The sequence below is a fragment of the Augochlora pura genome, chromosome 1 (assembly GCF_028453695.1).
Source record: "Augochlora pura isolate Apur16 chromosome 1, APUR_v2.2.1, whole genome shotgun sequence".
NCBI classification, from domain to species: domain Eukaryota; kingdom Metazoa; phylum Arthropoda; class Insecta; order Hymenoptera; family Halictidae; genus Augochlora; species Augochlora pura.
The window spans coordinates 3,506,469-3,521,906 of NC_135772.1; the positions used below are offsets into that span (position 1 = coordinate 3,506,469).

Genomic DNA, 15,438 nt, shown 5'->3' on the forward strand with positions numbered 1-15,438 from the left:
TCGCGAAATTTGTTTAAGCATTTTGAAAACGGCGGCTGCGCGACGCTGATGCTGTTTTATCGTATATTAATCTATTAAAAATTAGGATTATTTATTTCTTTTGTACTGAAAGGAGATTTGATTATTTCGTTAGCAAAATTTGGGGATGAAAGGAGACAGATTCTGTTTAATATAATTATTAAAGCTCGAGGAAGTATTAATTAATATAATTGTGAAATAAATCATACTTCAAGGCGTTAATATAAAATATTAGAGAAATGGTAAAAAGACTGAACCACCATAACCTCCATAACAGCGCACCGCTCCAGTTTTCTGCTTTATTCAGATTTATAGTCTGCGCTAGATTATTGCTATACTAATAAATATTATTTCAAGCCGTTCAGGATACTTCGACGATATTGTTCAACGCGAATTCTTGGCCGCGCATCCTGTTATCAACCTGACCGAATTTCTCACGAAAATAGATATTCCAGCCCATAGATATTCGGCCCCGCGTATTCGCCAGGGCTGAGTCACGTGTGACCTTTTTCCCCGATCCAAAATTCAAATCAAAGGCTGCTATTTCGAAACCGTGGACGCGAAATCAGAATTGGCGTGACAGACTAGCTGAGCGTATATAGTTTTAGTTGAACATTTCCAGCATTATTTCGATGGCGGGGTGTTACGCGTTACGCGTATATGCGACGTGCGCGACTTTTACAATGGAGCCTGTTCGACCGTAATGCAAATAACTTTCGCCGACGAATTATTAAACGATTATTAAATACGAAATAATATTTATCGTCTGTGACAACAAGTGAGAAGTTCGACGTTGATTGGTAATTAGTTAATCGGTCGAATTAATTAGAATGTAATTACTGGAGTGAAGATTTGCATTAATGATGCATTAATGATTAAAAATTGGTAGATCCAATCTTGGTAAAAAGAGTGAAAGAGTTGCCGAATTGAAATTATTAAGAGAAGGGAATTCAATTTTTATACAACCATTGTACTGTGTTGATCTAGGATTATTTAATATTTTTAATAAATAGCTGGTAAATAAAATAGAGAGAATTTTAAATTCATGAGTTCTGACTCGTTATTATAGTGCAAAGGGTTAAGATTGCCTATAACCACGGTGAAAATTACCATTCCACGGTGTATCGAGCTTTCGACATTGTGTGTGCGGTTCGATTAACTGCGCTAAACTTTCTTCCTTCGAAATAGAGTGAAGCGGTTCGAAAACGATTCAGGAAATGCAGCAACTTCTCTATTTATGTCACAAAATGTGACAATGCGCCATTGTTACTCACGGCGTTCCATTGGATCGATAGAAAATCAATTGAAACTGTATTTAATACAAACATTAATAGATCCTTCAACATCCATTGCAGCAACTATCAAAAATTAGTATAAAATATTTTAGGTACAGGATATCATCTAAAAAAACATCCAAATTATTTTAACATTGCATTGGAGTTCGTTACGAAAATATAAGGGGTTTAATTCGAAAAATCTATTTTCCTCGCTGCACTTCCGTCGTAAATAGTTGATTATGCAATAAGGTAATAATAGAGCCACAGACTGGAATAAACGTAATGAAAAAGTTAATCGAATTCGCCGGATTTGAACTGTAATTCAGCGCGCGTATCTCTCATAAAATAGTACAGATATCCACGTGACACGGCTGGCATTAATCCCAGAAAAAAATTAATCCTCGGCGAGTTAAGGAGGCGCGGATCGCCCGTATGTCACTCTTAAGCGTCCCGCTTTTAAACACAGCGGGTCGCCATTTTTACGTTAATTTCCAACTGTATCGAAATTTTCGCAAATTTCCTCCTCTCTCTCTCTCTTTGTTCCCTCTGATTTATTTTTATTCGAAGCGATAATCTCGTTTAAAAAATCACACCGCGCGGTGCAATAGAAAACGTTAATACCGGCGCGCGAATATAAAAAAAAGAGACCGGAAATCTGCATAGCGATCCGCCATTTTACTCTCGTTTCTCGTAACGTCCAGCACGCGGACGCTTCTTGTTCGGATTTTTTTCACCGCGACTTCCGTAACGCGTGAAAAGGACGATTCATGTTTTACATCCTGTCCGCGAACGAACGTAACGTTTCGAAATCGCGCGAAATTTTCGTGCAACGTAAATATTAGCTCGCGGGGGTGTTGTATCGTTAAATGAACCAGGACTTTTTCATAGAAAAAAGGAAAGAGAGCGATATCTGTGCTCGTTGCGTAGTTATACAGGATTCATTGTTAACTAGTTGGCCTGTGAGAACACGGCATTAATATTGCACGTGATCGAAGTCCATTAATAGCGCGCGAGATTGTAATTGAAATGCAGCGCATGGTGGTATAGTAATTCAAAATGTTAATGCCAGAATGGGATTTATAATGATAAGGTTGTATTACGTAGCAATTAATGGTAATCGATTGTCAGAGAAATGATTAATAGGTGACCTTGATTTCTCGATATTGTAGTGGACTTTCGGGTCATTAACCACTTAATATATTGTATCATATTTGTGTATTTCTGTATTAGGGATAATACAATAGAGGTTAGAGATATATAAATATAATACTTTGTTAGGTGTTAATGATCCTAAGGTCTAATAATAAAGTATCACATTCGTATTTTTCTATATTAAATAATAGATAACTTTTCACTAACAATTAATGAACTTCTAGAGTTGGTAATAATAAAATGAACCTTTCGCATTATTTCTGAGTAATTTTTAATCAAATACGACTTAAAACAAGTTTGTTAGAATTAATTTCCGATTAATCTACAATCACGTGAAGCTATTACATTCTATCATCCCTAAAACAACCCCTAAAATTCCAGCGTCTCCACAAAATTTTTGAATTGCTCCCAACATATAAATAAATACTAAAACATTGAACTTATCCTTGTCTCCTTAACTCACGACTTACTTAATATATTAAATTTTTAAAATAATAAATAATACTATAATTATTCAGATTTTATTTTGACTCTCTCGCAACCCCACGATTTCACTTATCCCAAAAAATAAAAGAAATCATCCTAAGGTTAACGATTAATCAATTAATTGTTCGAGTTAACAATACAGTTTACAGGTACGGTGTCTCATTGTTAACACACCCGACCAAACATAAATAAACGAACCCCGGTACAAATAGGGTGCGCGCGTAATCGAAACACGGCGTACGCGAATGCCGTTCGTTAGAGTGGCTCGATCTTTCAACGGTCTTCCACCTTTCCGCAATTCCTTGGGCGTCGGTAGCTCGAAGATGAAAGGATCCCCGGGATCCTGTTGCGAACAATAATTGTACGATCGGTTCCCGACGACGACGTCGACGACGACGACGACGACGACGACGACAGGAGGACGCATTCAACGACTGAGAGTCGAATTACCGGCGCACAGAGACGCGCGCGCCGTTCATCTCAATACCCCCGACGAGCTTTAATCCCGCAGAATACGATTCCGAGCGACAGTTTTCGATTTAATTTCCAGCGTATGCGGGATCCAACACTTCCAAAGGGCGGGGCACAGGCATCTGAACCTGTTTCAAAGCACCTACTACGTCGTGGTCACGTTCTCCACGGTCGGCTACGGGGACTTCGTGCCTGACATCTGGCCGTCCCAGCTCTACATGGTCATCATGATCTGCGTCGCGCTCATCGTTCTACCCACACAGGTGCGCAATCATTTTCCGAAATTATCTCGACATTGTATACTTGTTATATATTATATTTATACTTGAGTGTGTTAATGCCATCGCTTTAACCCTTCTTTGCATGCTGATGGAAATTTCAATCATAACATTTAGCGAAGAAGAAAAGGTACTCAAAAACTGTAAACTTTAAATTTGTTGTTGCTGGCAACTTTATAAATGACTATTGCGTACAACAAAACGCAGTTGTCAAAAAATAGCAAACGTCACTGTCAATTAACAAGCCTAGAACTTGTCATTCCACTGTTTGTTGTACATTTCCCAAATGTAAAGGCTATTCCACAATTTCGTGTAATAAATGTGGAGTTAATTTGTGCTTGAATAAAAATAATAATTGTTTTTTAAATTATCATTTAGAATAAAGGAGAATAAGTAAACAATATCTTTTGATTTATTTAGTACTGAGCTATATATGTAACAATGCATAATGATGTAAATTTCCATCATACTGTTTTTTAAATAATTCAAATTCTTATTTATACTAGGATTTTTTTAAATATTTTTCCTTTAATCTAGAGCATTAATTACATCAACCTGATTTATTTTAAAAAAATAGGAAAAATCATGCAAAGAAGGGTTAAAAAAAAAAAGGAGTGGACTAACTTCATCCCCAATTCTGCGATCTTAACCCTTTGATTACCGTTGGCGCCTATTGGCGTCCGAAACATGTTGGCTTCCCGGTACTGTAGGCGCCAATAGGCGTCAAGATCAAATTTCCACCCCGTTTATTATTCAATTTGATTAATTATATATTGTGTAACATTTATGTTATATATTGTAAAAAAAATATATTTCCACAAAAAGGCATATCTAACGGAAAACTACGGCCGTGCCAAAGTCTGCCGTAGTCAAAGGGTTAAAGCCAGCTTGACTACGCCAGTGTTTCTATTGTCATTTCTACTGCATTACGATGCAACAACGATGCTATCAACCTAGTATACGCGACGACTCAACTCGCTCTGTATTTAAAAAAAGCACGCGGCTTTGAGATTCGCGATCTTCGCCCGTTTCTTGCGAGAACAAGTCGCACTCAGGAATTTTTATCTGATAAAATATCATCTTTTATTTCCATGACAAACGATCTGCATTTTTATTCAAGATTTCGTTAAATCACTGGCGACAGTGCCCTCGGCTAAGCGTTAACGGAACGCCGATTTAACGATCCCTTTTGTAGTTCTAATACAAAGCCGGGGCTATACAAGAAAACGTTCCGCCGTGGAAGCGAAAGTATATATTCGACATTTACTTCCCGCCGTTCTCGCTTTCAAAGAATATTTATCGCCGGCGATAATAAAACTTTTATTTCCCCACTTAACAATGACTGTATCACGTGGGATGAAGACCGTGTGTTGCTCTCGAGCCTGTCGTAAAACGAACGTTAATCCCGTTTTAACTGCTTTGCTTTCGAAGACCCGAAGGGGTGATCGTAGTGAAAAGAAAAAGAGAAAGGATAAGAAAGCGGACAGGTAAATCGCACCGGCGAATTTAGCTTAGAGTTTGTACAACTGGCTAAATAGGATTAATACAGCGGAAAAGGGGTGGTTGACGAATTCACGCGTACACGCGGCGCACCGTACATTCCGTGCATGGTTGACGACATTACCGAAATCTCCGCCTTTAGAATCGCTGTTGATGACGACTGCGTGTATCGCACGGGGGGGGGGGGGTTGCACGTTTTCCGCTATGCAATTTCATTAGCGTAACGCAATCAAGTTTTTCAGGAAGGCAGGAAATACAGGCAGAAATACGATTTTTCATTCTACTAAATTGCAATTATCGTTATAATTCGAACGGGTTAATGCAGTTTCGAATATTCTTCCGTGTATAACGTGATAACTAAGAACGACGCCGTTTTTATTATACTCATCTTAACTGGAAACGTGTTCTTGCAAATGCCAAAGTCAAAATGTAGTTTTTATGCTCTTCATTTTTGCGACGCTTTGGTTTAGTAGGGTTATGTTTTTAGATTGTTGTTACGTAGAATTTCGAGCTGCACGAATCGATGCATACAAAAATATATAACTCAATTATTGTACTGAAATATTCCTATTAATAGTAGTAGTTTCTATCTGTATGTAATATATTCAATTGGTAATTTTTCCTGGACTATCTTGTACAATTTTAACCACTAATAATTAATACAAATATATAACTCAACTATTATACTAAAATACTCCTATTAATACTAATAGCTTACGTCTGTATATAATGTTATATATTCCATTGGTAATTTTTCCTGGACTATCTTGTACAATGGTAACCATTAATAATTGAATACAATTGCTCAATTAGTTCGCCGAACGGAAAATCAGATTTTTTATAATAAATGAGCAGATAATTTGCTCGGCAATGACCCGGTCGACACTTCTTTCACGGAAACCAATTAATTCCCGTCAGTGACGAGCGCGTAATTAAATCGACCGACGCCGGGATCGTAACCCAAATATGTTCTCCTACTTGTTGCCCGGGGATCATTGACTAATGACAGAGGATGCAGCCCGGAACCAGCCGTCACGTCCTACCGGGAGAAGAGATGACAGTGATAACTACGCAATTCATCTGTCAAACCTGTCAGCCGCAAACACGATAGACGAATATACCGCTGACGGAACATTCTTGAGAAACGTACCGGATGGTCGAATACTACCCCACCGAATTTCTATTGTTATATGACAGCCATAACCGGATGACGTGGTCAAGATTATGGACGAATTTGTCCTTGTTTTTTTAGTGAAAAGGAAGGAAAGATTTATCCTTGTTTTTAAGTAAAAACGAAGCAAAGATTTGACCTTTTTTTAAGTAAAAAAGAAGCAAAGATTTGACCTTTTTTTAACTAAAAAACGAGGAAAGATTTGGCCTAATTTTTAAGTCAAGATCAAGGAAAGATAAGTCCTTGTTTCCAAGTAAAGATAGCCGACAATTGAAAGAATTTTATTTTATTTAATCCAACACGAGGTACCTAACATCAACGATACATTTTTGTTTTTACAGTTCGAGCAGCTTGCTTTCACGTGGATGGAAAGGCAGAAGCTGGGCGGCTCGTACTCTTCGCACCGCGCGCAAAGCGAGAAACACGTGGTAGTTTGTAGCACAACACTGCAAGCGGACACTATTATGGATTTTTTGAACGAATTTTACGCCCACCCTTTGCTGCAGGTAAGAGACCGACAGAATAATTTTAACCCGCCTCCATCCACTCCGAGCACAAGTAAAACGCTGTTTATTAATTAAGCAATTCGCGTATTAGATGATTGACTACCGGCCCCACGTTTCACCTGATATTAACTGGAAGTGACGGTGAATTCCGCGCCGACCGTTTAACTAATTATTTAGGGGACGTTCGCTTATTTAACGGAGACTTAATATTTTTCTGAAGAAATAACGAAATTACGGTGTTTTTCGGTTAATTAGTTTTTAGTTTAATAAATCGTCGTGCGTCTATCGAGCATGGAGAATGTGCATTTGGATTTGTTATTCTCAGGCGATTAATATAATATAGCGTTCATTTGTTTAAATTTTAACGAAGTCTGAATGGATGAAGATATTCATCGTGAATGCATTTTGTTGGAATAATGCATTATACTTTTATCATATACGGGTAAATCGATACATTCGGACGGTTCCTTTGGTTCGCAGAAATTGCATGTTCTCGAATTTACTCTCTGAAAAAGCTTATTTTATTTTTATTCGTTTATTAACAGAGAAACACAGAACCTTTCAGCGATATTATAATCATTACAATGCTTCTGTTGGATTCAATGTTCAGATTTGATTTCAATAGAATATCTGTTATTTCGTTATTTCCGATTCCTGTGATACAATAATTCTATGCTTTATTTATTCGTCCTACAATGTTCCCTTTTTTACCAAGCTTGTAAAATGCTTTCGTTCGTTTCACTCCTATGGATCACTTTACCCTCTTTTTACTTCGCTTACACGTTCGTTCGTCGAATTTTTGCTTGATCGAATACGCGAAAGAGAAAGGGTTTCGATGAAAGTGTAAGAAATAGTGTTTTCGTTCGAAAAATCGACGCTTTATCAAACGCGGCTTTCTACGAACGGCGGAATTGCTTTTGTTGCTGCCGGCGCGGAGAAGTGACGCCGCCGTGAACGAAACGTACTAAAGCATTCTATAACTGTAAAACAAACGTGCTGAAAAAAACCGTGCGCAAAAATATCGACCGAAAAGAGATGCGATCGACGAAAAGCGACGGTAACATTTTCGTTATTTTGCAAAATGCTTGAGATGAAATCTAAAAATTTTATTTAAAGAAATTTATATAGAGAGCTTTATTTAAAGCATTCTATATGAAAATAAATAATAAAGAAATAAACAGCTTCGATAGCTGAGCGTAGACATTCGATCGCAGAAGTTTTAACAGACGATCGAGTGAACTGCACATTAGTAAAATAATAAATTAGAAATAATAATGATATTAATAAATTTCAAATACGGAGGATTGCAAGCATGTCTAACAAAAGCCTGCACCGTTTCTTGTTGCATCCAGGATTACTACGTGGTATTGCTATCGCCGATGGAGCTGGATACCACAATGCGAATGATTTTACAGGTGCCTATCTGGGCACAAAGGGTAATTTATATTCAAGGCTCGTGTCTCAAAGACAACGATTTAACCAGGGCCAGGATGAACGAGGCGGAAGCGTGCTTCGTTCTTGCAGCGAGAAATTATGCGGACAAGACCGCCGCCGATGAGCATACGATACTCAGGTCAGTTGAATATAACAGACGCTAATAATAAAATTACACTTTGCATAATGAGAAGGAGTAATTTGTAGTGAAAAGTCAAGATTTTTGTCCGATTATTCTGAGACTGGAATTAAGTATTAATTATGTCGTCTGAGCCAAAATTGGAAAATAAAAGGTTCAATTTTCAGTTTCGATATTTTAATATCTTATAATGGATTTTTATAAAATTGATTTTTATTAATATGTTTTATTAGCTCCTTGTACTATAATTTATTTCACGTTGACTGGTCTATATTAATAAATTTCTATGTCAGAGAGAAAATTTATTTGTATTATATGGCAGCCCTTACTTTAATTTTTCAATATTATTAATATCATAAATAGGTATTATAAATACTAAATATTAATTATAACCTCATATAGAGGTTACCAGGATATTATAGGGCAAAGGATTAATGAGGAAAATTAGTTCCTGGCATTATAATAACAAGTCAGACTCGTGATAAATATTTCATACAAGATCTATAAATTATGAATAATATTAATTTCTCCTAAATCGAAATAAAATTGAATTGTTCTGTTATTAAAAAATAGAAACGAAAGTAAATAAAATAAATGGAGAAAATGAAAATAATTTGGTTCAATTCGGGAAAAAGTCGTAGCGTGAAAGGAATTCTAGTGCAAGGGGTTAATATAAAAAAATAAATGTCCGTGTACCTGAACGGTCTTCTTCTCGTGAACGACAGGTCGTGGGCAGTGAAGGACTTTGCGCCAAATGTTCCTCAATACGTTCAAATCTTCCGTCCGGAAAACAAGCTTCACGTGAAGTTCGCTGAGCACGTTGTGTGCGAAGACGAATTCAAATACGCCCTCTTAGCGAACAACTGTACGTGTCCCGGCGCGTCGACGTTGGTCACCCTGCTGTTGCACACGTCCAGAGGACAGTAAGTTGCAATAATGGTGACGAAGGCGGCGGTGTAACGGCGGTGCGCTCCGATGTGCCGAGGTATTTAGCCAAAAATGTTTAAAAGAGATTATTCATTTTTCGCTTTCAGAGAAGGGCAACAGTCGCAGGAAGAATGGCACAGGCTGTACGGGAAATGTTCCGGCAACGAGATCTATCACATTATTCTAGGGGACTCGCGGTTTTTCGGCGAATACGAGGGGAAATCCTTCACTTACGCGTCCTTTCACAGCCATCGGAAATACGGGGTAGCGTTGGTCGCCGTGAGGCCGGCGGAACTTCCGGAATTTTACGAAGATACGATCCTCTTGAATCCTGGTAATGATGTTCCACTTTGTCACGGTACTTTGCCGGGGGATCTATGCCTCGCCATATTTCTCCGCGATTTTACGGGATCCCGCGACAATACCGAAGGCAAAACGTTGCAGACATTCTTCGAAATAACTGTGATACGTTCTACGGAAAATGTGGAAAAGTCGGACAAAAATCGTCGTTCTACCCTTGAATTTTACGAAATTTCTTGTAGCTTTAAGTCGAACACAATCGCTTGGTTTTTTATTATTTAGAATGGATTGAACACTGATCTATTCTCGCGTATAGCATTCTTTGACAAATGACAATTGCCCAATCAATTTAGATTCCCTGAACTCAATTAAAGAAATTAAAAACCTTAAAATTTGCTTTAAGATTTGCTATAATATTAATATTTCAAACTCGTCAATGAACGATACCGCCGCAAATGCCTAAGAATAACTACTCCCATAATTCGAGGGCCGCGACTTGCACATCCCTCGTTGTTCCCGCTAACAAATTTTTGCTCGCGAAAGGTCCGCGTCACATAATGAAGAAAACAGACACCTGCTACTACATGAGCATCACGAAGGAGGAGAACTCGGCGTTCGTCGTGGCGAACAATCAGGTGGGAACGGTGGAGGGTACGCAGGTGGTGATAGAAACGAAAAGCGACGGGACGGGGAACGCGAACAGCGGCGCGACGGGGAACGCGACGGCGAACAACAATTCGGCGTTGAACTGCGGAACGAGCGCCGGTACGACGACGACGACGACGACGATATCAACGAGCTGCACGATCGCCGGTGGTGATGGGAACGGTACAGCAAACAAACCCGCTGCCAACGAGCACGGTCGCTATTCCAACAGTTGTAACAATGCGCTGAACGAAACAGCTTGCAACAGGCAGGAGACGACCTGTACGGGGCCCCGTGGACAGAACGTGCACGGTACACAGGCTCACAGGGCCCCACAGGTTATTTTGCAGGTCCTCCCTAGCACGCCCACACCACTCGAACACCACAACATTATCGCATCCGATGTCCACCGTGAGTGTCGCATGCGCCTCGCTTTCTCTTTATTTTACCTATATCCGTATCTATTTATTTATTTATTTGTTTCTTGCGGTATTTCTTTATATTCTTTCTTTACTTTATCTATACGTCTATGGTGGTTATTGCTGGCCCTTGCTGGAAAGATGGCACGATTTTTATCGAAAGGAAAAGGAGAGTAACCCAGTTCCATTGGTAAACGAGAAGACCAATAAATTAATAGATAAGAGAAGGAGTGTCAATAATAGTATTAATAATAGTATCAATAATAATCGAAAGTTTGGGATAGAAATAGAATGGAAGGAGGCCATGGAATGCTAGGAGACCATGGGGAACAAGATAGTAATTAAAAGGCGTGGTTTATTCGCAATCGGCCAGGCCCAAGTTCCCCGTTTCCCAAAAATTGGGTACCAATAGGGGCCGATCTTTTATTTTAATAATAGAACCACGTTTGTCCTATATCTGAAAAAGTTTAAATTCTAAAAGGGTATTAACATGAATAAACTAGTGATAAATAAATCCTATACTCTTCTCTGTGCCATTTTTCAAGCAAGGGATAGTACCTCTTAGTTATCTTTCGTTTTCTATACTTATATGGCAACGTTCTGCTCTCACGTTTTTATAGTCGCGACGATCTGTGGAATATTGAGAATGATCTGTGTCGATGGTGACTCGATGAACATATTAGGAGGTTGCATTGAAAGTCGTTGTTTTTCTCTCTTCTATCTTGCATAATCGTTGAAAAATAATTATGCGAATACAGTAGTGGGACTTGGCCCTGCGCATCTCCAGGCTGCGGCTTTGTCTGTCAGCGGGAATCGACATAGAAATTTTCTTTGGAAATATTATAATAATAAATATGCGATATTAAAATTACATATTTGTATATGTATATTACAGATATATATATATTTATGTTTGCGAGTATATTTCCAGAGGAAAAATTTGGTTGTTTTACAGTCCGAATTTTATATCCAAACTTTGACTATTTAATCCGGGAATATCTTTTATAATTAATATATTAATAGTATGACTGATTTTCGTTTCGATTATTGTATAATTATTACTAGGAATGCTTAAAGTTATTACGTGCCTGCGCTTGCATGTTGACTGCGCTTGTGCCATAACTTCTGGAACACAACACATACAGCATATACAAGAATTAGTAGCTGCGGCTTTCATAGTTGAATTTATGCTTCAGAACATAAAGTAATAAATGATAAAAATTTGTATCCTATGAACGAAAATATTAATTTTGTTTCTGTATAATTTCCCAAATGTTTTACTTCCCTTTTATCTCTTTTCTTTTTCTGTTTCAAATATTAACGACATGCAGAGTTTCTTAATTTTTCTTAATAAGTGTAGCATAAACATTTAAATTATTTCTCAAATACACATATTTATAGATCTGAAATTTTTATATTATGTTGAACACAGTAATAAGATAATTAATATCTATTTAGAAGGAGTCTTAAAAAATATTGAATACATTATTGTTAGTATCGATGATACAAATTCACATACGCTTATCGCTTATGCACAATTGCATCAGGCTTGATAAATGCAATTTTTCATCCAAAGATTTCTATAATCTGAAATCTGTTCTCGTTGGATGCATACAGTAGAAAAGTTATCGTTACGTTCCATTATTACTAAAAATATAGAAAATTCTACTTTCTTGAATGCTACATAAATTTTATTATAGCAATTACTGCATCACAGTATTACTATTTTAATTACGTTAAGTTGATCGGAAAATTCTAAATTCAGAATGAAGCTTGATTGTCGTAGATATTAATATTGTGCTATTAACAAACGATGTGAGAGCAGATCTTCTCAGATACCGATAAACAACTCGCTTAAAAGATCCATTCCAATTTAAACAAATAAACGAGTGTCAGAATATTCCAATCAACCTGCTAGCATCTTCGACAATAAATAAAAAATATTACTACGCTGTAAAAATGAGACATCCTTATTATGCGTGAATCTCACTTAAGATGCAATATATTATTTACTATATTTTAATAGGTAAAAAAATGACCGTCTTCGTTTATAAAAATATTATTAACCTATTCGAAAATTAATTTTAATGGTCCGAATATTGACTTATTGACATAACCTTAACAATATCCGGACCACGTATCGAATATATTGCATCTCGACAGTGATTGTTCGAATAAGAAATAATTTATCATAGTTATCCATAACAAATCGAAACTTTTATAGCAACGTATCTGGATCCAGGAGGATTCGGTGACTCGCGGCAGTGTTTGAAAGATGGCGGATCCTCGCCGCAGACCCCCATCACTGGAAATCATCTGGACGTGCCGCGTTCGCTCGATCCGAACCCCAATTTACTTAGCCCTGAGATTCTTACGCAAAGGGGAGGTAAGGATAAACAAACTCTATCACTGAAATAATTTGACAACGGTAATAAAATCTGCATTCTTATAAAAAGATCTATAGTTCGAAAGACGCTCGAGGAAATAAAAGTTAAAGAAATTGAAGTTAGAGTTACGACAGCTTTGGAGCTCTGTTTTCAAACACTTGTCTGTATTTAAACCGCGCCAGGAACTAGGAGGCCGAGCATCCTGCCTGTGCCAGACATGTTAACGAGCTCGACGTTGCACCTTCCTGGCCAGGAGTCGCTAGACCACGAGGGCGACGAGTCCGAGGATGAAATGGACGACGACGTGCCGTGGAGGTCGCCAAGCGAGAAGATCGCGTGAGTGTTTCTGTAAATACAATTTAATTATCATTGACTGCGTCATGTTCCATCCAGAGCGGCAACGAACCAAGGTATTCCAATACCTCTAACTGGACACGAAATATTTTGCCAAATTAAGAACAATTTTTACCATTGTCAGTAACTTCTAATCACTTTTTAAGGGATGATAAAACAGCCATAAATACTAGATACATTTTATACTTCGAATAATTATACCATTAAAGCGATATTTATTTCTTTAATTGGTTAGAAATGCTTTGGAAATTTTACTTAATTTTAGGGAATTGTTTCTCATTAAATACTCATTAATTTATTATAATATATTGCTACGGATAGATTCTTCTTGCCATAAAATTAGAGAATTAGAGAATTAAAGAATTGGAGAATTAAGAAATTAGAAAGATAGAAAATTAAAAAATTAGAAAATTAAAAAATTAAAAAATTGAAAAATTGAAAAATTAAAAAATTAGAAAATTAAAAAATTGGAAAATTAGAAAATTATAGGATCGAATATTTGGTGTCCAGTATAGTGTGTATAACACTCTCGTCAGCAAGAAACGAGTCGTCGACGCTAGAAGAATATACATGTATACATAACGTTATATCTCATATACATATGTATATACGTATATTACTGAATAGACATCTGCGACTACAATTCTTCTCTTTGATAGATGTAACGAAGCACGATCGTGAGATCCTCGAGAGTGATACGATCTTGCACATTTTCGTGCACTTGCATGGCACGGTCTCTTATGCATCGGTCGTATTTGTGTAAATTATTTACCATGCCTCTATATACATATGTATGGATACTTTATTCGTAAATATGTATACAGAGGTGCTATGAATCGTAGTATAAACGGAGCAGAGTTGGACATTTCTAAATTACAATTTTTAATTGATTAATATTCGTGAATCGAATCAAAAATAGCGTTTGATTTATTAAATTGTCAATTATTCTCCTAGATAGTTTGTTAGTAATATGAGTTTAATTTTGATTATATGTCAGTTGAATTAGATATTTGTTTTTTAATGGTGGTTACAAATTGAATATTTAGAATGTAATAGTTATTTTAATCAATAATAGTTAATATTGTCCAACTCTGGAATAAGAATAGGAAATATTCTATGCAGCTCAAAAAAAATTAATGGTGAAATAATTGTTTATAGTACGAAGCTTCGTTTCACTGTTAATTCTATAACAATAAACTACTGCAAATTTTCATTGGAGTGGGTGGTCAATATTTAAAACAATATTTAAAATAAACACAGTGAATTGAGAGGAACCACGTGGTCACAAGTTAAATTGCTTTCTTCTTCAACTTGTGTGTTAATTACTATTTATTCAAAACTTTTTGTCAATCTATCAATTATTTCCAGTTCATAGTTGTATTAACAAATATCTACGAGCTTCGTTTAGGGTTAATTGCTTTTATTAAGGGTAAGTACCGATACTAAACAAGCGCGTTATCTATAAACACAGTGACACGTGCAATTCCTAGTGGAAATAGTAATTACGTCAGCCGTCAATTTAATTAACGTTGGGGGCTGAAACTTCGTACGATAAAAAATTGTTGCATTATGTTGATGCATTTTGAGCGATAGAATTTTCCTCGCCTTACGTGTATACGTCACGATTTAAAAACCATCCTGCGTATTAAGATCCTTTTAATCAATATTAGCGAGAAAATATTGGTTCTATGAATAAAAAAAATATTCTATTCTGATTAATAATAATTATTACAATTAATAATAATATTTAATTAGTAGTAGCAAGCGAAAATATTGGCAACAGATTGCCAATATTTTCTCGCTTATTTTGTCAAAGTATATTATAAAATTGTGTTGTGATTATTGCTAAAGAAATAAAAAAATACGCAGGATCCTCTTACCTAATATTTAATCCTAGAAAATCATATTCTACAGCTGTGCTGCGAGAACCGTGCACCACGCACGTCCAGTTATATTCCTCACACTTTTCTTAAA

General features: G+C 36.7%; 1 protein-coding gene across 4 annotated transcripts in view; it reads left to right on the forward strand.

Annotated features, from left to right (window-relative positions):
* The window catches only part of Slo2 (slowpoke 2), a 144,398-nt gene that overhangs the window by 117,035 nt on the left and 11,925 nt on the right, over positions 1-15,438 (forward strand). For 2 of the 4 annotated variants that reach the window (XM_078192780.1, XM_078192621.1), the window contains 8 exons: positions 3,484-3,667; positions 6,695-6,859; positions 8,212-8,432; positions 9,158-9,355; positions 9,467-9,693; positions 10,203-10,715; positions 12,948-13,109; positions 13,293-13,446. In XM_078192780.1, the coding sequence (XP_078048906.1) occupies positions 3,484-3,667; positions 6,695-6,859; positions 8,212-8,432; positions 9,158-9,355; positions 9,467-9,693; positions 10,203-10,715; positions 12,948-13,109; positions 13,293-13,446 (1,824 nt within the window). Of the gene's footprint in view, positions 1-3,483; positions 3,668-6,694; positions 6,860-8,211; positions 8,433-9,157; positions 9,356-9,442; positions 9,694-10,202; positions 10,716-12,947; positions 13,110-13,292; positions 13,447-15,438 lie in introns of all 4 variants that reach the window. The other 2 variants (XM_078192700.1, XM_078192534.1) reach the window with 1 other exon arrangement.